General features: G+C 38.3%; 1 protein-coding gene across 1 annotated transcript in view; it reads right to left on the bottom strand.

The window, feature by feature from the left end:
* Positions 1-786: 786 nt before the first annotated feature.
* Positions 787-20,267, bottom strand: part of chs1 (chitin synthase 1) — a 36,320-nt gene continuing 16,839 nt past the window's right edge. Inside the window, exons 13-34 of the mRNA XM_046032890.1 lie at positions 18,918-19,082; positions 18,685-18,832; positions 17,977-18,042; positions 17,705-17,880; positions 17,397-17,455; positions 16,441-16,641; positions 16,138-16,306; positions 15,799-15,914; positions 15,245-15,424; positions 15,014-15,118; positions 14,376-14,493; positions 12,470-12,551; positions 12,152-12,384; positions 11,766-11,884; positions 9,956-10,037; positions 9,553-9,706; positions 8,738-8,842; positions 6,017-6,127; positions 4,583-4,720; positions 4,377-4,456; positions 3,972-4,038; positions 787-1,845 (exon numbers count right to left, since the gene is read on the bottom strand). Of these exons, the coding sequence (XP_045888846.1) occupies positions 1,765-1,845; positions 3,972-4,038; positions 4,377-4,456; positions 4,583-4,720; positions 6,017-6,127; positions 8,738-8,842; positions 9,553-9,706; positions 9,956-10,037; positions 11,766-11,884; positions 12,152-12,384; positions 12,470-12,551; positions 14,376-14,493; positions 15,014-15,118; positions 15,245-15,424; positions 15,799-15,914; positions 16,138-16,306; positions 16,441-16,641; positions 17,397-17,455; positions 17,705-17,880; positions 17,977-18,042; positions 18,685-18,832; positions 18,918-19,082 (2,755 nt within the window). The 3' untranslated portion in view covers positions 787-1,764. The remainder of the gene's footprint in view (positions 1,846-3,971; positions 4,039-4,376; positions 4,457-4,582; positions 4,721-6,016; positions 6,128-8,737; positions 8,843-9,552; positions 9,707-9,955; positions 10,038-11,765; positions 11,885-12,151; positions 12,385-12,469; positions 12,552-14,375; positions 14,494-15,013; positions 15,119-15,244; positions 15,425-15,798; positions 15,915-16,137; positions 16,307-16,440; positions 16,642-17,396; positions 17,456-17,704; positions 17,881-17,976; positions 18,043-18,684; positions 18,833-18,917; positions 19,083-20,267) is intronic.

Below are 20,267 nucleotides of genomic sequence, written 5' to 3'. Positions count from 1 at the left end.
GCAACTAAGGAGTGGCTCTGTAAGAAGCATCTCAAGGTCCTGGAGTGGCCTAGCCAGTCTCCAGACCTGAACCAAATAGAAAATCTTTGGAGGGAGCTGAAAGTCCGTATTGCCCAGCGACAGCCCCGAAACCTGAAGGATCTGGAGAAGGTGGGCCAAAATCTCTGCTACAGTGTGTGCAAACCTGGTCAAGAACCACAAAACGTATGCTCTCTGTAACTGCAAACAAAGGTTTCTGTACCAAATATTCTGCTTTTCTGGTGTATCAGATACTTATGTCATGCAATAAAATGCAAATTATTTAATCATCCAATGTGATTTTCTGGATTTTTGTTTTAGATTCTGTCTCTCACAGTTGAAGAGTGTACCTATGATAAAAATTACAGACCTCTACATGCTTTGTAAGTAGGGAAACCTGCAAAATCAGCAGTGTATCAAATACTTGTTCTCCCCACTGTATGCCCCACTTTAAATTATTTGTTTACACAAAAGTGAGTAAACTTTAAGTGGTGTAGTCTGCTTCTTGATCTGATATGGAATTTTTTTTTTTTTTTTCAACCAAGTGTCAACATGAATTAGAGGGGGGAAGAAACATTTGAGAAATCGGTTCTGTATCCAGTCAAATGATGTGAAATATTCTTTTAGTGGGATGATGAATATGTAGTTATATCTGTCTTTCACAACACAGAGATTGTCCACATTTTTTTTTAATCAATTCAGTAGTTTCACAGGCTTTTTTTTTTTTTTTTTACAGTTCAGAAAATTCTATTCCTTTGTAAAGTCAATTGTTACACTTGGTTTAAATAATTACGCTGATGCCATATTGGTACAGTATTAAAAATGCAACACATTCATTTAAATTACACCAGAAACTATTCAGAGTATAACACATGAGGTTTACCAATAAAATGTTAAAAGTATTCTTCACAATATTTCATGTGCAAATGTCGCATTTCATAACCTTTGGAGGACTGGCAGTTTCCTGGGAGCAACGTTCAAGTATTTGATTTTTAACCTGAATTGACAGAGCTCAGATATACACTTATTTGCTTACATCTACATTCAGCCCATTATTGTGATTCATAAAAATGATTTTGATGCAGACACACAAAAAGAACAATCACTAGATTACACTTATTTTTCTGTAAACTTCCTGATATTACTGGGAAGTGTATCTTCTACAAGGAATTTTACAAGAAAAAATGTGTTTGGTTTTCAACCCTCCTAAATTATTGTAGAATGGGATGTGTAGTCTATACAACACCCTATATCTTTAGACCCTCGAGTCAAACAAGGACATTCAATTAGTCTGTGGACCCGATGCATTCAACCATACTTAAAATAGAATAAATACAAGTTTTCAGAACAAATACATTCAAATAAAACATTTCATCATTAAAAAGATTCCGACCCCAGATCCCATTGTGTGAAAATCTCATTTCATATTGTAAAACAAAGCTTATTGGATCTGTTATAATTGATTTCCCTTGTGCCTTTTTGCCTCCTTAGCTGGATTGTACTCAAATCACCCTAGCTGGGAGGCAAAACAGATGCTGCAGAGACAAGACTAGATGATTTCCTCAGACATCAAGATTAAGACATGGCCTGTCTGATCGCCTACCCTCTATGCCGTTTGATAATCAAAATGCCATATTTAGTACACTGTGAAAGCCCTTAAGTGGTAAGAGACCCGGCTGGTTGTCACTGGTGATGCCAATGTGTGCTGGTTGTTGGGTTTCACTGATTACAGTTGGTTGTTTCTGACTACAGGTCATCACTGGTAATGACAAGTCCATTGGCAATGTGGTTCTCCAGAGTCAAGCCATCATCATCATCATCATCATCCTAGGTGACAGAAAGGCGTGTGTGCGCACACACACACACACACACACACACACACACAGAAATAAAGATCTCTTTGGCAGCATTGGTGAGTCAATAAACATGATTATCCTAACTGAATTGTTAGGATGTCAAGGGCTTTAAATGTTACACATTTTTCTTTAGACATGTTTCTTACATGTAGCTTTTGTTCTAATCAGCACACATTTAGATGATTGAAATATAGATAAAATAGAGTCAACAGCTTTTGAGAAACTGCAGAATATGCAGAAGAACAGTGCTGCAATGCATGCTGTTTAAAATACTCTAATCTTACAACTATACCAACTATATGTTCAGTGCAATTCACCACTGTGGACCTCTTTGAATATTCTCAGTTTAAAATCAATCTATCCCAAAGTTTCAATTGATTTCTTAAAATGAGTGAAACAGCGCCCTCTGGGTTAGAATGTGTGGGAAATGTCAATCAGCTTGTGGTGACAGATGGTATTGTTTGTTTATAGACGAGCGTGACTAACAGAGACGAAGTCAGGTGAATTTGGCGTCCCTTGATTAGTAACTTCATTCCTCTGGGAAATTCAGCAGCGTGTCAAGACTTAGCTAGAAATTGTGAAAATGGGAAGTTACTGTGTTTCACTCATATCAAACAACAGAAAGTTAACAAGGTCGTTGAAATGAAACAAACCGGGTTAGTTAGGAAGTTTCCCAGAAGTGCTAATAATATGTCAGCTAAGTTATGTGCTTTTTAGCGGGATTACTTAACTTAGCTAGCTAACCATAGCAGGTTAAAATAAAACCGCTCAAAAAGACAGGATGAAGTGAAGGGAGCTACCCGGGTAAGGAAAGAAGACGAGGTCGGAGCACATGACAGGAGAGGCTTGGACAAGTAGGTGAGTCACACCCCCTCCTCTCCCCCCGCACCTGTGTCTTGCATGATATGCAGTTGTTGGTGTGCTTGTGTTGCCTGTAATCGGTTTGCCTGACTAGCTGCTGATTTCATAGTCGGGGTTATAGTGTATGGAGCCAGCTGTCATGTGTGGGTGGGGTCTTATTAATTTTATAGACGAAGCACTGCCAGAATTTACCAATTGATTTAAGACTATTATGCTCTGAAGGTCATACTTATTTTGGTGCTAGTCAAGACTGATCTTCACTTTGTTTGCAACTAGGTAAGAAGATTTGCATTTCAGCCAATATGTTTATGTTAAATTAATGGGTATAGGGCTTTTTATATACAGTCCATGGTAAAACACATGTAAGTCATGTATCTATATCATACATGCATTCTTTTATTTTAACCTGCGGTTAAAGAAAACCTTGAGAATGTGGTTCATGTGTTTTAAAGTACAGTACTTAAAATCTGAGATTTAGATAGGCCTACATGTCATAATTGGTGCTTTTTAAAAAAAGTGAGCGTGCCACTTGGCGTCCTTACATTTGAGTCACCACTGCTTCATGCCACTACTAATCTATGGTCTGAAGAATGTCCTTGACTACTCCATTAACTTCATTTTGAATACATGCTCATACTTAATATACTGTATGTTTTCATTTTGGAATCCATTATTTCACTTTCTGCATTTTTAAAATTATTTATTGTTATTGAACCCCCTTCTGTACAATTGCCTATAATAAACTTATATTTAAATGCATATTCTATTGTGAATACACCTTACTGTATGTTAATCCTGTCATGTAGTATTTGCGCGCGAGCTGTGTTTGGCGTCTCTGTGTCAAACTCTAGAGCGGTGACAGTCCCAGTCTTTTCCAACAGTCAGTGCTTAAGTCAGTCATATACTGTGAGCTTTTTGATGTACTGCAAGCTACTTTAGTGTAGTGTGACGTAATGTTTGGGTGTCTGAACAAGATGGCATTATGTTTTAATGTGATAGTGATTTAGATTTGTGTATAGTTATGCTCTACTCTTTCTGTTGTCATGATGACAAGTCTGTTGACAATTTGGTTCTCTTTCTTTGACACTATTATGTTGAGGGACCCAAGTGGCATAGTGCCTTTAATATAATCAGCCCTCTGCAAATCTTGTACCTGACAAGGATTCCAATTAAAAAAAACAAATTCCCTGTAGTTTTATGTGTATACCTGTGCGTGTGTTTGATATTGTTACTTACATCATCTTTCTGTTTGTAGTCTTTCTCTGTGCTGCGATAGGACACCACATGGATCAGAGTGTAGATCCTGCAAACAGAGAGGCACCAAGATGAAACACATATTATGGTACAAAAGATCCCATTATAATTCACCTTACATTTGTTAATGCTGCTCATAGTGGGGGAAAATATTCAGTACCAGTTTAAAAACTGATATATTTTCTTTGCCAATGAATCAAATCTCCAACATCTGAAAGTTTGGAAGTTTTCCTGCATCGTTTTCAAGGTCAGTCTGAGTTAGCTGTGAAGCTATCAAATATATAGTCTGATTTTACACCTCCAAGTGTTTTGAATTCAGTGGGCGTGTGGCACATACACAAGTTTTTGTGTGTGTGTGTGTATATATATATATATATATATATATACCTGTGATATAACATGGCCAGAAACTGGATAATGAGAAGAATTGCAAAAGACAACAGGAACATCAAACTGACAGGCTCCACCTGTTAACACAAAATTACAGTAAAGGTGATACAGCGTTACAGCAGTTATGACAGACATTCAAAAATACCTCACAGTTCTTGCTCCTTTAACTATTTCTATTTGCAGCATGTGCATCTTGGACTAACCTTGAGGGGTTCATCAGATAAAGTACCATTTGGAAAGTATTTAGGGATCTTGATGCTGATTACATCATTTCCAATGGCCTGCAGGAAGAAGGTAGCCACCACCCACAGCACGTTGATGATGAAATACAGGAATACTGCCTGTAGGGATGAAGGAGTATTTAATGATGTTTCTTAAGTCTTCATACTTAAGCAATAGCTCACGACAGGCCGTGGTATACGCTTATTATATCACAGTTAAGGGGTGTTGTACCGGCAATAAAGTCCTTCTCTAAAATGTCTCTGGCTGGCAACCTCCTTAACTGTGACAAAATAAGCATATATCACGGCCTGAAGTGAGCTATTGCTTTTATAAAATGGTTACCAAGTATGGCAAAAAGAAAGTAGGCTAACAGATGCACTACAATTTGACTTTATTTCGTCAACAGACATTTCTTTTTGAATACAAAAAGTAGTCCCACCAGGCTGCCGGTAGGCTACATAGCGCATGACGGTTGCTACATACATCAAAGGCTAGAATTATTAGGATTATTTATTTATATGTATTTGCACGTTGCCGTTTGTTGTGCAGCCACTAAAAAACTGTCCATTGTCAGGAGATTGACTTTGGTAACTTGAATTTATATGAAAATATGCTTGCTACTGTGTGTTGGCGGCCAGCAGTGCGTAAAATAATAACACTTTAATATTATACCTACCAGAAATAAGTCACAAAAAATCTAGACAAATTGTTTGAGGCAATTTAGAAATAGTATTAGCATCTTGTAACCTGCTGTGGTTTGTCCATGTGGCAACAAACATGTCTTTAAGTTGATGTAAAAACATATTTTTAGGAAAGCAAAAGAGCTGTACAGGAAATAGTCGTTTTTTGAAAGAAATAGTTTGGGCAGAGCTCCTGGCTCTGTTCAATAAGGAAATGATTCCTTGGCATCCCAGCACCTGAAGCCCACTGTGCATTGGAAGCTATCAACTTTTGTTATGTCCATCCATTGTTCAAAATCTTTAAGCATATTAAAAGCTGCACTACAGAAGGAAAGAGATGAATGGCTTTTCAGCTCTTGCTTGGCTGAAGGAACTTTTTCCTTCACTTTCTAAGATGTTATCGCATGTGCACTTTGGGAACACCCTGATGCGAGTGGCTTGACAGTGGCCAAAGTCAACCACACACCAATTAGGAGAGCCATAAACAAAAATAGATAGACTAATTTTCTGTTTGACATGTCATTGGCCTTTCACTTTCTGTAGTATACCCCTCAGTAGGCTCACTCCCAGTACAGACCAATGTTATAATGAATATTAGAAAATAAACCGCCATAATACATTGGCAGTATTTCAAGGTCCAAAAAATAAAAATGCATATTTCATGTGAGGCAGAATTCATGCCACAAACACAAAAAACAGACCCATTTGCACAAACATTAATTGCAGAAAGCTCACCTTGTTGCGCAGTGACTTTAGTTCTCTGGTGACTTCCTCCAGATGTGCTTTATTGTCCTTGATAGGCGTCAAGTAGCGCTCGATTAACTTGTTCCAGAAGTCGTGTTCACCCTAAACACATACGTGAGCAGATGCATGCACACAATGAATTTGTTAGGATTTATTTAAATTAAGTGAAACTACCTTCATTAATGTAATCATTATACGTAAAGCTAACAATGCTAAAACATTACCCTGTGTAAGACCAGGGGCCTGTACCATGAAGCAGGAACTGAGCTTAGCGAGGTTACCTCGGGGTTAACCCCGGGTTTTCAGTACCTGAAATGCTGGTTCACTTTTTACTTGGAGCAGGTTATTTTCCAGATAAGAGATCAGCTTTATAAAGACATATAGGCTGCTTTTATGTTTGCTGTGGTGATACAAAGAAACTGTCATCCTACAGAGACTGATTTAAGTAGGCTACTCAAGCCTTGTAGGCTGCTACTTGTTGTAGGTTTTTAACGTATGACAGTAAGCCTACTTACCACTTTGAAATGTGTTATGTGATATTTTTTATGTGCTCCCATGTCTGTTTCACACAGCCTGTCGCATGGGTTTCATTTTTCTTATGTGAGGCTCAGTATTATGCACATGTGTTAAGGAGTGCGTTCCCTCAGCTGAACGCACTATTATGAGCATAGTAGGCATATAGAAATTAAGTTTAATATAAATTGGTTTATTCTAGGTTAGTAGCTATCTTGTATTATGCAGACTTGTCATGTCCCGCCCAACCTTTTGCTATATGGGCACAGTTTTCTGTAGCCTACATTGAGATTGAGATTCAGTCTTTCACCACTAACAGAGCAGCTTTTATGGCATGAATGGATTTTAGTTTCATTGCTTTATGAAGTTATTCATCTACTTTTTGTAGTGATGCGAAGTTATTAAAAGTGAGCTGGAACGACCGCTTATTCAGTACCTGAGGCTTTTAATGTGGAAACGCCGACACACAGCCAAGCTAAAAGAAGAAAGCTAAAATTATCATACACGCCATGAATATACATCTAAGCAACACATTATTAGGCAATAGGCTGTACCTTTTCATTTAGGCATTTACACTGTCGGCGATATTCTGTCTTCCTGCATGTCAGCTACAGCTGTGTTACTTAGTCTATGTCTTTTTCTCTAATATTACAGTTTGCATTTGTAAAATATGACGCTCTGCTGCCAGTGGACTTGTCCATGTTTGCAAATGGTCATCAGCTGCTAACACTGCCTCTTTTATGTGAACACGCTCATGGCTGGATTGGGAAACCCTGGGATGACTTACTGAGTTTATAACCAGCTTTGTGTGACCGCTTATCTCAATCGCGATTATTAGAGTTAGTGAAGCCAGATAACAAAAAGATATCTGTGGATGTTGAACTTGCTTCATAGTACAGGCCTTAGGGCCCTGTTTCAGAAAGCAGGATTATTGATAACTCTAGTATGTTAAGCCTGAGATGAGGGAAATTCTAAACCATCAGTTGAACCCTAGATCAGTAACTCCGGCAATTTATGTTGTGAACCCAACCTCAGAGGTTTTCTTCAACAAACTCTGAGCTTCTCTCCGACTCTTCCTAGCTGTCTGACGTAACGTTTCACTTCCTCATTCACATTGTCAAAGAACTTATAGAACGCATTCATTTGCAGAAGTTTACGTGTTTAGAAACTTTGAAAGATAGATACTAGTTGGCTACCCAAACACGATAGAGTACACGACCGCTTTGTGATCAATCTGTCATCGATGTAAGGACAGAGACCGCAGTCTCTGGACATCTTGGATTCATCCTCAGCACAAAATAAAATCTACAGGCTACACTGTTCTTCTTTAACACTGTGACTCTGTGGGCATTAAGGCAGCAGTGAGGTTGTCAGAAGTTGCACTGAAAGATTTAGTGTGGGCTACATTACTGCAGTAATGGCTAGTGTTGTAGTCAAGACTGCCCAAACCGAGACAAGACCAAGACCAGAGTTTATCGAGACCAAGTCCAGACCAAGACTTTTAGGGGCTGAGACCAAGTCAAGACCAAGACCGAGGGAGGGCGAGACTGAGTCAAGACCAAGACCAGGTTGCATTTGAAGCTATAAGTTTATCAAAGTTTGGATGATGCAATTTACTGATATTCCCAAAGTTATAGTCTGGACTGGTCTTGAAATAAAATCCAGAGTCCTCAATATCCGAGACTGAGACAAGACCAATTACAAATGCTGTCGAGTCCAAGACAGGAACAAGACCATCAAAAAGTGGTCTTAAGACCGGTCTCGAGACCAAGACCGATCTCAAGTACTACAACACTAGTAATGGCTACCCCTGTCCTGCCAGGCCGTCCTTGTAAATAAGAAGTTCAATCAAACTAATCTGTATGAAGCTGTAACTCATCGATGAACAATCATTTGTCATTGTGATTAGCACTGATGGAACATTCCTATAGTAGTTATCATGGTAGAGATGATGTTGAGGATGATTGTGGTGCAGCTGAAACAACTAAAATTAGAGAACTGGACTGAATGTAGTTTAAAAGTGAGTTTATGAATATTAGCAACTAGTCTTAATGTGTTTTGTCAGCATTTCATTAAATGCGAAATGACCAATATTTTTTTGATGTAAAATAGACAACAAAAAATGTACAGTCAGTTTGAACCTAGACACATTTTTCAAGAGCAAATCAGAAAAATCCCAGCCCTGAATGTGCAACTTACCTCATCTAGATTTTGAACTTGCGGGGCGGTGAGTGTTTTCTCGATGGCTCTCCTTACTCTCTTCTCTAATCTCTCCATTCGACTGGTCTTAAGGATACGCCGAGCCTGGGAGAGAGAAAGTCAATTAGTCAGTGATTTAATCATTCCTCTTCTGCAAGAGCTTTTAAGTTTGGTTTTCATCAAATCAGAACCCTCTGAAATAGAAGCATGCGAATGTGATATAATACAGTTATACATTATACAATTTATTTTTTAATATGACAAAAGTAATGTTAAAGGAAATAAAACTAGAATAGCTGTGCTATTGCTGCCAAACCTATCACACATTATAATTTCTCACCAATCAATCTTAATGTCCTGCTTTGTTCACTCATAGAGCCGAGTTCATTCCATGGACTTGAGGCTGCAATGAGGGTGTGATGGATTTATCTGATGGATAAGGTCCTCCTTAAAATGTGAGCCGTGCTAAGGAGGACGATCTTCTGAATTTCTTGTATCTTAATATGTCCAGGGATTTTCTTGGTTTATTTTTATTTTTGACCAGACCAAGAGCACCTATTACCACTGGTATTGTTGTGGTCTTCAGGGAGGTGTTGCTTTCGGTGGGGACAGACATGTCAATGAGCAGACAAGTTCTCTCCTTCACTATTATGTGGGCTCTGTTGGCCTTGGTTTCTGTATCAGTTTGAATTGGTATATCCCAGATTATAGTAGCTTCATCATTGTCTGTTACAGTTGACGGCTTATGCTCATAGAATTTGTCCTTTACTTTGATGTTGTAGTATTATTATTGTTGTTGTTGTTGTTATTATTACCTGCTCTGACAGTGCATATCTTAACTCCTCAAGCTGGTTGTTTGACAGAACATCTTCAGGCCCCACTCCACTTAGCTCTCCACTAAGAGTGTCTGTTAACATTAAGACCAACTCCTCACACACATCATCCTGGTCTTTGTTACGGAGTGTGTATCTGAGGACAAGAAAAGCACAAACAAATTACAGTATTTCTTCAACTATTAAAACACTGAATATAAGTTTTAAATCTGTCCATGAGCTCATCTAAAGCTCATGTGAACATAAACATGTATAGAAATGCATATAACTTAGTTTGTTAATTTATTTACCGTGAGTGATATTCAGTGTTTTGTGCAAACATTGCCACATGTGTTGTGGATATTACATACAAAATTGTACATTTCTTTGTATAATACTTATTTACCGTATTTGTTCTTGTAGATTTCTCTTCATGTTGGCATACGTCAGCTTCTTTAAAAACTCTTCTTTCACCGGGACCACCCAGTCTATAAACACACACATACAGATAATGTCATTACAGTATGTATGTATATACAGGTCCATCTCAGAAAATTTGAATATCACATTCATATGTGAAACTTATAACATTATATATTCTAGATTCATTCCACATAGTGAAATATGTCATTTTAATATGGCATTTTTTTGTTTTAATCTTGATGGTAGCAGCTTACAGTTCATGAAAATCAAAAATCCATATCTCAAAATATAAGAATATTACAAAAAAGTGTGTAATACAAAAATGTTGACTTTCTGAAAAGTGGAAAAATTATGAAAAATGTTAATTTATGCACTCTTGCATGAACTACTGCATAAGTGCGGGGTGGCATGTAGGACCCTGCTGAGGTGTTACTGAAGCCGAGGTTGCTTTGATAGTGGCCTTCAGCTCGTCTGTATTGTTGGTCTGGTGTCTCTCACTTTCGTCTTGACAATCAATAGATCCTCTATGGCAGTGGTTGGCAATAGGCGGCCCGCAGGCCAGAACCGGTCTGCCAGCAATAATATTTGGCCTGCGGCCAGATTGCTTTGATAGCAGAAAAATAACAAATAAATAAATTGATAGTGGCTGGTGCTGAAATAGATCTCAGTCATGACAGCAACGGTTACACACACAATCACTTCCTTTTAAGTGATTGTGCCTCCAAAATAAAAGTGCTAGAACATTTTTTGCAGCAATGCTTTGTTGAGTTTATTGAGAGCTTTTACTTTGAAGAGTTCTGACGGACATTCAAAAGAGACTCTGGCCTGCTTGACACACCTGTGAAAAAGCCGTCCGTAAACGTGTGATTGGATTCCCCTGAATTTTCTCAGGGAAATGAAAATAAGCGTCTATAGGTTTATGAATGCGGATCAAACGCTGGGACGCACACACACTGCAGCACAGGCTTTATTGTGAGCATGCGCAAAAGTTTCCTTATAATCAATTTGTTTAACAAGGGAGAGAAAAATATCCGTGGTTAACTGGAATTGATCTTAAAACCTTCCTAACAGGAGTCCTGCACAATACCAACTGAGCTAAATGTGCACACGAGTATACAAGGATTTGAAATAATTTGACTTTGTTCTGGCCCTAAATGAAGTGCAGAATTCACTTTCATCTGTGCATGGTGGCTCTTGATGCTCTGACTCCAGTCTCAGTCCACTCCTTGTCAAACTTCCCCAAGTTCTTGAATCGGCTTTGTTTCTCAATCCTTTCGAGGCTACGGTCATTCCTGTTGCTTGTGCACTTTTTCCTTCCATCAACTTTCCATGAATATGCTTTGATACAGCACTCTGTGAACAGCCAGCCCTTTCAGCAATTGCCTTCTGTGGCTTACCGTCCTTAATGAGTGTCTTCTGGACAACTGTCCAGTCAAAAGTCTTCCTCATGATTGTGGTTGTATGTACTGAACTAGACTGAGAGATTAAAGGCTCTTCTCAGGCTCTTTATTCTAATATTCAAAATTTTTGAGAGATGGATTTGTGATTTCAATGAGCTGTAAGCCTTAATCAGTAAGAAAATAACAGGCCTGAAATATTTGACTTTATGTGTAATGAATCTAGAATATATGAAATATTTACTTTTTGACTTAAATTAGGGAAAACCTTTTCCACTATATTCTAATCTTCTGAGATGCACCTGTAGTATGACGCATTCTGGGTTCTACATAATGAGTTGTATGAATTACAGTATGTGGTATTCAGGGCAAATACACAGTTGAAGTGCTTCTCACCACTGACAGGACGCTCCTCTGTTTTCTCTAGGTCGGCAGTCATAAAGTCTTTGTCATACTCCTCATCACTTTCATCAGATGCACTCTCTGATAGGCTCTTTTTTTCAATGCTGTCATCGCTGCACACAAGCATAGACATTTTTGTGAATGTTGGGTAGTTAAAGTGTATACATGTTTTTGTCCTACAAGGACAGAGGATAATCAAAATGTAAAAGAACAATCAAGTGTCCTCAGCCTGGGACTTGAACAGTACTGTACTCTGTTTGACGTCAGCAGTAGAGGTGAGTTTGTGTGCATGGATGCATCTTACAGTGAAAAATAACATGAGTTTGGTTGTTTGACTAATCAGTGATAAACAGAAGAGAAGAAAGACAACAAAAAAATACCTGCCACTGGAAGCATCACCATTGCCTTTTGCTGCCTTCCCGTTCAGTTTGTCAGTTGGCGATTTCTTAGCCTCTTCCACAGCTTCCTTGGTTGTTTTGACTTCAACTTGAGGCTCTGGCTTCGCAGCTGCCTGTTGAGTTATTTCCTGGTTGGTAATTGGTAGAGGAGGGGCTTGCTCTGCAGTCTGGCCTGTGATCTGTCGAATCATCAAGTTCTCTGTTTCCTGCGTTATCTGTAAAGCAACAGGATAAAATAATTGATTTTGTCCATTGATTCATCCAGTGGAGGGCTTGTCAGTAGATGTTTCGTAAAAGCACCTGTATCTTCATGTCCCAGCAGCACAATCTACAGTTTCTGTCACACAGAAGATTGTGGTTTTTCTTCACTACTCCGTCTCCCCTGACAGACAGACAGATAGACATTCAGAAAAAAACTTTACACACATTAAAATACAGGCAGATACAGTGAGTGATTGTTGAATGCAGGTTGGCATAAATGAAAACATTAATTCCCCGCTGGCTCCTCATATGTTGGATAAGTGAATCATTGGTTAACGATAGCATGGTCTCACCTGGACCTGAAACGGATAAAATACGCAAAATGGATGGATGACTAGATGGTTTTTAAATTCTACATAATTTTACAGTATCACATATTGTATACCCTCAACCCACATTTTTTAAGACTTTTAGTTGGTTTACTATAATAGGCTATAGATTGTATAGTTTATTACTTGTCTTTAGCTTATATACTTTATACAAAAACGGGTTGATTGATTTAAATTATTGCTGTATCACATGGATTATTATTATTATTTGGATGTTGATACTACTACTATGTCCTATGGTCTGATGAGACCAAGATAAACTTATTTGGTTCAGATGGTGTCAAGAGTGTGCGGCGGCAACCAGGTATGGAGTAGACAAGTGAGTCTTGCCTACAATCAAGCATGGTGGTGGGAGTGTCATGGTGCCGGCGGCTGCATGAGTTCTGCCCACACATTTGAGCTACAGTTCATTGATAGAACCATGAATGCCAACATGTACTGTGACGTACTGAAGCAGAGCACGATCCTCTCCCTTCGAAGACTGGGCCGCAGGGCAGTATTCCAACATGACAACGACCCCAAACACACCTCCTAGACGACCACTGCCTTGCTAAAGAAGCTGAGGGTAAAGGTGATGGACTGGCCTCCAGACCAAACCCCTATTCCACGGTTTAGACATTAATGGCTGTGTGATGTGTTATTTTTAGGGGACAGCATATGTCCACTGTTATACAAGCTGTACACTCACTACTTTACATTGTAGCAAAGTTTCATTTCTTCAGTGTTGTCACATGAAAAGATATGATCAAATATTTACAAAAATGTGAGGGATGTACTTTTGTGAGATTCTGTATATGTACATCAGAAAAAGCTCTCTGACTCTCTGCATGTTTAACCCATAATCCTACTGAACATCAAATGCTGTGTGTATTTAGTTAGCGACATAAGCTGTACTTTGAAGAACAGAACAGAAGAACAGAGATCTGTGGCATATTATTTATAACACGAACCACTTTCCTAGTGGATGCACCCAAGATTGCCACTCATACTACTGTTAGGGCGATTTCACTTTGTCTGCTACTGTTCATACTGCTTTTGTTCCCCCTAATTCTACTTTTAAATGACCACTTCTCCCCTTGCAACAGTTATCTTTACTGTTACAACTAACACCATTAGTGCTGAAATCAGAAGACCGCCATCAACTAACAGACTAGCTTTAGATTAATAGATGATTAGATTCTTAAATTGGAGGGTTGTTGATTATCTTTACTTAATATCATTGTAAATTAAGTAATAATTAAGTAATTAAGTGGGGCTACAAGCAGAGTTTCAGGAGCGGGACCACACATCAATGACGTCACTCCTGGCTTTCCATAAATACCCACACAACGCACTTCCTCTTCTTCGCTCTCGCATTCTGCAACCCTCCTGCCCACCCCTTTCTCTGTCCGGTCTCTCTCCTCATCTCCGTCCGTCGTGCCCGGGCGCTATGGCGGATTTCCCATCGTAGCTTCCCCACAACGCTTTCGAATGTCTATTCAGCTACTGCAAGCATCATACATTTTCTGTTTGTTTATCAATAATTCATTTAATCGTATCTGTTGATTGTGGTCCTTGCTAGTGAAAGGATTAATCAATTATTGTACTAGTCCTTCTAATAATGATCAGTGTATTACTTGTTTGATTCCCTCGTGCCCCAGGATACAATGTGCATGTTAACCAGTGAGTAGATGGTCAGTAGGAGGTATCCACTGGGGATACAGATGAAGTACATCAGACCATAGACAATCATCCCTGGAGGAGAAAATAACATAAAATAACATAACATAAAGCTGTTAACATAACATAAAGCTGTTAACATAACATAAAGCTGTTAACATAACATAAAGCTGTTAACATAACATAAAGCTGTTAAAGTAACATAACATAAAGCTGTTAAAGTAACATAACATAAAGCTGTTAAAGTAACATAACATAAAGCTGTTAAAGTAACATAACATAAAGCTGTTAAAGTAACATAACATAAAGCTGTTAAAGTAACATAACATAAAGCTGTTAACGTAACATAACAAAGCGTAACATAACAAAGCTGTTAACGTAACATAACAAAGCGTAACATAACAAAGCTGTTAACGTAACATAACAAAGCGTAACATAACAAAGCTGTTAACGTAACATAACAAAGCTGTTAACGTAACATAACAAAGCTGTTAACGTAACGTAATGTAATGTAACATAAAACTGTTAGAATAACATAAAACTGTAAAACATTATTTTTATTTATTTATTTATTTTTATTATAATATAACCATACCAAACTCCTCTGGGTGTAGTATAGCTGTCACCATGTACATGATTGCCATAGAAACCAAAAACAAGCCAGTGGGGGTCAGGAAGGTGCCGTTAATCACCATGTCACCTAAAAGGGGATGTGTATGTGCATTTAGGAGTTTAAAATACATTTACTTACATTTTATAAATCATAATTTAAAAGAAAATAGCACACACAGTAATATGAGAGATGATATGAAGAGTTTCTACCTACCGATGATAGAGAAGAAGGATGCAGTCATGAGGAACGCGTACAGAACGCTCATAATGCCAGCGATGGTTATTTGGAGATTAGCCTTGGCTACAAAACAGACGATGATGTAGAACACAGGAGGAATGCTTGCGATGATGATGGAAAGTGTTCCAGTGATTTTGAAGACAAATTGGAAAGCACCTGGCAGGAAATGGCATAGAGAGAGAGGGGAATAATTAAGGAGCAGATGCAGGTAAATGGACTTGGATGATCTTATTAATACAGAAAGATTATTAATACAGATCTGCAGGGCAGTAGGACACCCATTGGGTCACCATGTAAAAAAATGGCAACATGGCACCATTGGAGTTTATTCTACTTTTATTCTAAAGTCTGCTTTGATTTAGGCCAAGTCCATGGATGCCTTCTTCCAAGATGACTGCCCATTCATTCCTAGGAAACTGACTTTGTGAACTGAAATTGTAGCTAGCTGCTGAGGAAACATTCAACCCTCACTGAACCCACAACCCCCAAAAAGGAAAGGCCTGCAGAGTAATAACCTAGACTGAACCTACCTGCTATCATGAGTGTCACAGAGGCCGGACCAAGGATAGAAGAACCAACAGTGAACATCTGATAGAAGATGTAAAGCCTGGAGATGGACGAGTTTCTCTTCACTGTCTCTGCACCGCTGCAATTTAAGTCACCACAGAAAAGTTTATATTAATAGTCAAAGTGTCATAGTGAACAACTGATTGAGCCTCTAGATGACCCTGAAACACCAGAACAAAAGTAGAATCGAACTAAAACATAGTTTTTAGAATTTTAATTTGGATTAAAAAAATCAGTTTAAGTTAGAAAGTACCTGTCCAAGGATATAAACTGCGCCATTGCTTATAATAAATGACACTAACCTGTGCAGAAGGTCCAGTGTATTAGCCAGTGTAGATGGTCCCCATCGTCTTCTCTGGTTATAAAACTCTTTGAACTCCTGTGGTGAGTTGGTGTATGCATCTGATGCAGCATTGTATTCGACACGCCACCCTTGCTGCAGTAACAAAGTACACAGCCAACGATCCTCCCCTAGAAACGTATACATGCACACACAAGAAATGTGAGAAATGGACGTGAAAAGTCAGAGAAGAATGTTAAATAGACAAACTTAGGTGAGGTAAAATGGTTGGTGTGTCTGTGTGTGTGTGTGTGTATGAGCCAACCTTGGTCATATTGCACATACTCCGAAGCTCTGCTTGCAGTTGTTGTGTATCTCTTCAGTACATTGTCATCCATTAAGGCCGAACCTCTGAACAGACTGAAACATCCTGGACTGCACAGCACAGAGCCAAACACATGCTCTGCTGTCTTCTGTAGCCAGTGGCCTACTGCATACTCAAACTTCTGGTACCATACCATGGGACCTGGGATGGCAGGTAGGCAGGCAGTGTGATGAGCAGACAGCAAGAGAGACAAAGGAAAGGATGAGACAAATGAGAGACAATATTCATGTTGAAGGTTTTGAAAGCTGAAGTCTATCCCAGCATACAGTGGTTGAATGCTGGACAGGACCAGTCCATCACACACAGACAGACAATTAACCTGCCCAACTCGCAACCTTACTACCTTTTGACAAATTACCTTCATAAAACCTTCTTACGTTTTTTTGGACTATATGAGGAGGATGCAGATGACACTCAGAAAGCACCAGTGCTGGGAACCTTTGATTACTGCTACAAAAATAGACATTTTCAATGAATAACTATAATATTTAATGAAGTTCCTATCTGAGCAACCAACTGAGTCATGAATAATATTTGCATGGTACGGATGAAAAATATGATGGGACAGTAATTCATCCCATGACTATAATATTTACCATTGAAGGATACAGTTTGGTGTGCTTGCCCTCTGCAACTAGATTACAAAGTCCTGCTAGTAGATAGTTTGCTTTACTATACTGTGCTAAATAGATCCAGTGGAAGCTACCTCATAACCCTAGCTCATGCTGTCCCAGTTACTCTGTACTGGCTGCAGGTGCAGGCAGCACAGAACAAGCAACTTAAAGTAAAATCAAGGTCTTAGTCTTGTTGGTAGACCAACATGAACCTTGTTTGATTGAGAAACTGTGCCAAATGCACACAGGACAAACACATACATAAAAGAAAAGTCTACTTACCCATACCAGTAGGATGGATTCTACCACACGCTGCACCTACATTATCATACATCCTCAACCTGTCAATCATAATACATTTGTGAATTAGTAAATGTTTAAAGCAGACCGTAATAAATTATATCCAATAATAGCTAAAAAATAATTGCCCTAACTGACTGAATGTCAAACAAAAAATCTACACTAACAGCACTGAAACTAAAAGCATTTCCTGTCCACCAGTTAATATCAGTGATTTACGTTGGAAAACGATGAGATCCCATGATCCCCATGATAGTATAAATCCCTTGGCTGATTTGTCTGTCACTTACCTGTCTACGAGCAGAATTACAGCTTTAGGTTGGAAGTCAGTGTCTCCGTCCAGAGCCAGGATGTAAGTGTGTTCATCTGAGATGAATTTTCTCTTGTTGTCATTGTCATACTGAGGCAACAGGAAAATCTCACCATCCAAAGAGACCAAACTGGCTCTGCATGGGTTATGCTGGCGCTGGACACAGATATTTTACATATTTAGATATTTTATACACATACTGTCAAAGTATTAATATGTGCACATTTTACACAAAATGCAGAAAAATCTTACTGAGATCTTCTGAGGGTTCTTGACAATGTAGCCCTTCCAGCCGAGTAGATAATACATATACATTATCTGAAAGTCATATATGGTAATGTAAAGAGTGGAAATGGAAATAGTGTATATGTCTCACAGAAACAGAGGTGACTTGTCAATTATTTATTTATTTTTTGAGTGACGTAATGAAATTGTGGTTGAAGGAACCATAATACAAATAGAAAAGACAATATAGTTGTGTCCGCAATATTATAAAGCATATTTAAAATTTTAACATTGCTACAGTTACAGTAGAGATGTTTATTATCATCATAGTCTCTGTATAGAAAGGCCTAAGCTCATTATCAATATTCACATGTGTATTTAAAGCAATAGAGATCTTCATTTTGCAATACAAAGTTGAGCTGAAACAATTAGTCGATTCATTGATTAGTTGATTAACTGTCGATGTATTGCTGACTATTTTATAATTGATTTATTGTTTAAGCCCTTTTGAAGAAAGTATGTAAAAGATTAGCTTATTCCAGCATCTGGAATGTGATTTGCTGTTTTTCTCTTGTCATATATAAGAAAATTGAAAATGTTTGGATTTTGACAAAACCAGCAGGAGATTTTTTTTAGCAATGCCACTTTTGGCCTCTGAATAACATCTCGTACCATGACACCTTTAGGATTTACACAAACATATATAGCAATATACAGACACACATAATACCATACCTGGGACCATCTTTTTTTGTTCCTGATGCGTTCTTTGTCTTTTAAGTGAATATAGAGCATGTTGCCTTCTGGCATTACAAACATCAGCCTGCCACCATAGGGAGCCTCAATGATTGACACATCATCTGGTTCTTTGTTGGTAAACACCCTGAATGAACGGATGGATTGATTGTTGGTTTCATAGATGGATTGATCGATATATAGATGGATAGTAGATAGATAAATAATCTTACCTATAAACCTCTATGACAACATGGATCAAGTCATTAACGTAAGAATTAACCAGCCTCTTTTCTGTGTCCTTTTCAGTCATGAAGGCATCGTCAACATAAATGTGACACTCAAAGTCAAAACAGTCCTTGTGTTCCTCCTTTGGATCGCCTCGATAGCGGTCCAACCTGAAACAGCAACAAATGACTATAGCAATACTGCAAAATACAGCAAGTATTTTCTTCTTCTGTACAAACCATCAAAGCAATAAAGGAAATAAATAGGAGAATGCAATTTCAAATGTTAAACAGCACAGAGGTTTTAGCATTTTAATATCTCAATTCATAAGCAAATCGAGCGGATAGAATTATAATATTTAACATTTAAAGAGCAACATAACACCAGGCTGAAAAGCTTTTTTTCGCTGCCTCTCTGGTTGAAAATATCACGTCTCTTGCTCTGACCAGAAGTGCGACCATTATAGTTAAAAGAAAAGTTACCGAAAAGTGGCACTTCACAGGAAAGGGGATGAGGAGAGATTTACTTTTTTTTGACTGTGACGCTAGTACAATGAGCTGCAGTGTTTGCTGCAGGCAGGCTCCAAAATTAACACTCCCAGTGTGGGGTTCATAATAATAATAATAATAATAATAATAATAATCTTTATTTGTAGAGCACTTTTCAAAAACAAGTTACAAAGTGATTTAACAAGTGTAAAGACAATAATACCCAAGAGACAATAATACAAAAACTATACAAGATAAAAGCATGAAAACATTGAAAAGACTAACGTTTAAGATAAATATAAAATAAATAAAATAAAAGGGATAAAATAAAGTCAAATAAGATCGGGAAGGGCTCTCCTATAAAAGTATGTTTTAAGAAGGGACTTAAAAGAGTTCACTGACTCAGCCGACCAGATTTCCTCGGGCAGGCTGTTCCAGAGCCTCGGGGCCCTGACTGCAAACGCTCTGTCCCCTTTAGTTTTCAGTCGAGACTCTGGAACAGACAACAGACCTCTGCCCGAGGATCTCAAGGTACGTGCTGGTGTGTATGGGACTAAAAGGTCAGAAATATAACAAGGCGAGAGGCCATGAAGAGCTTTAAAAGTAATCAATAGAATTTTAAAGTCAATTCTAAAACATACTGGGAGCCAGTGTAATGAAGCTAAAATAGGAGTAATGTGGTCATATTTCTTTCTTCTGGTTAAAAGCCTGGCAGCTGAGTTCTGGACAGTCTGGAGTCAATCAGTAGATTTTTGGGTTAAACAGGTGAAAAGGCTGATGCAATAATCCAGGCGTGATGAGATGAAGGCGTGTAAAATGGTCTCGGTGTCCTTAAAAGTTAACATAGATCGAATTTTTGCTATATTT

This window comes from Micropterus dolomieu, linkage group LG20, assembly GCF_021292245.1.
Source record: "Micropterus dolomieu isolate WLL.071019.BEF.003 ecotype Adirondacks linkage group LG20, ASM2129224v1, whole genome shotgun sequence".
NCBI lineage: Eukaryota > Metazoa > Chordata > Actinopteri > Centrarchiformes > Centrarchidae > Micropterus > Micropterus dolomieu.
Note: the sequence above shows the minus strand (reverse complement) of the source record. Positions and strands in the feature narration are given on the sequence as shown.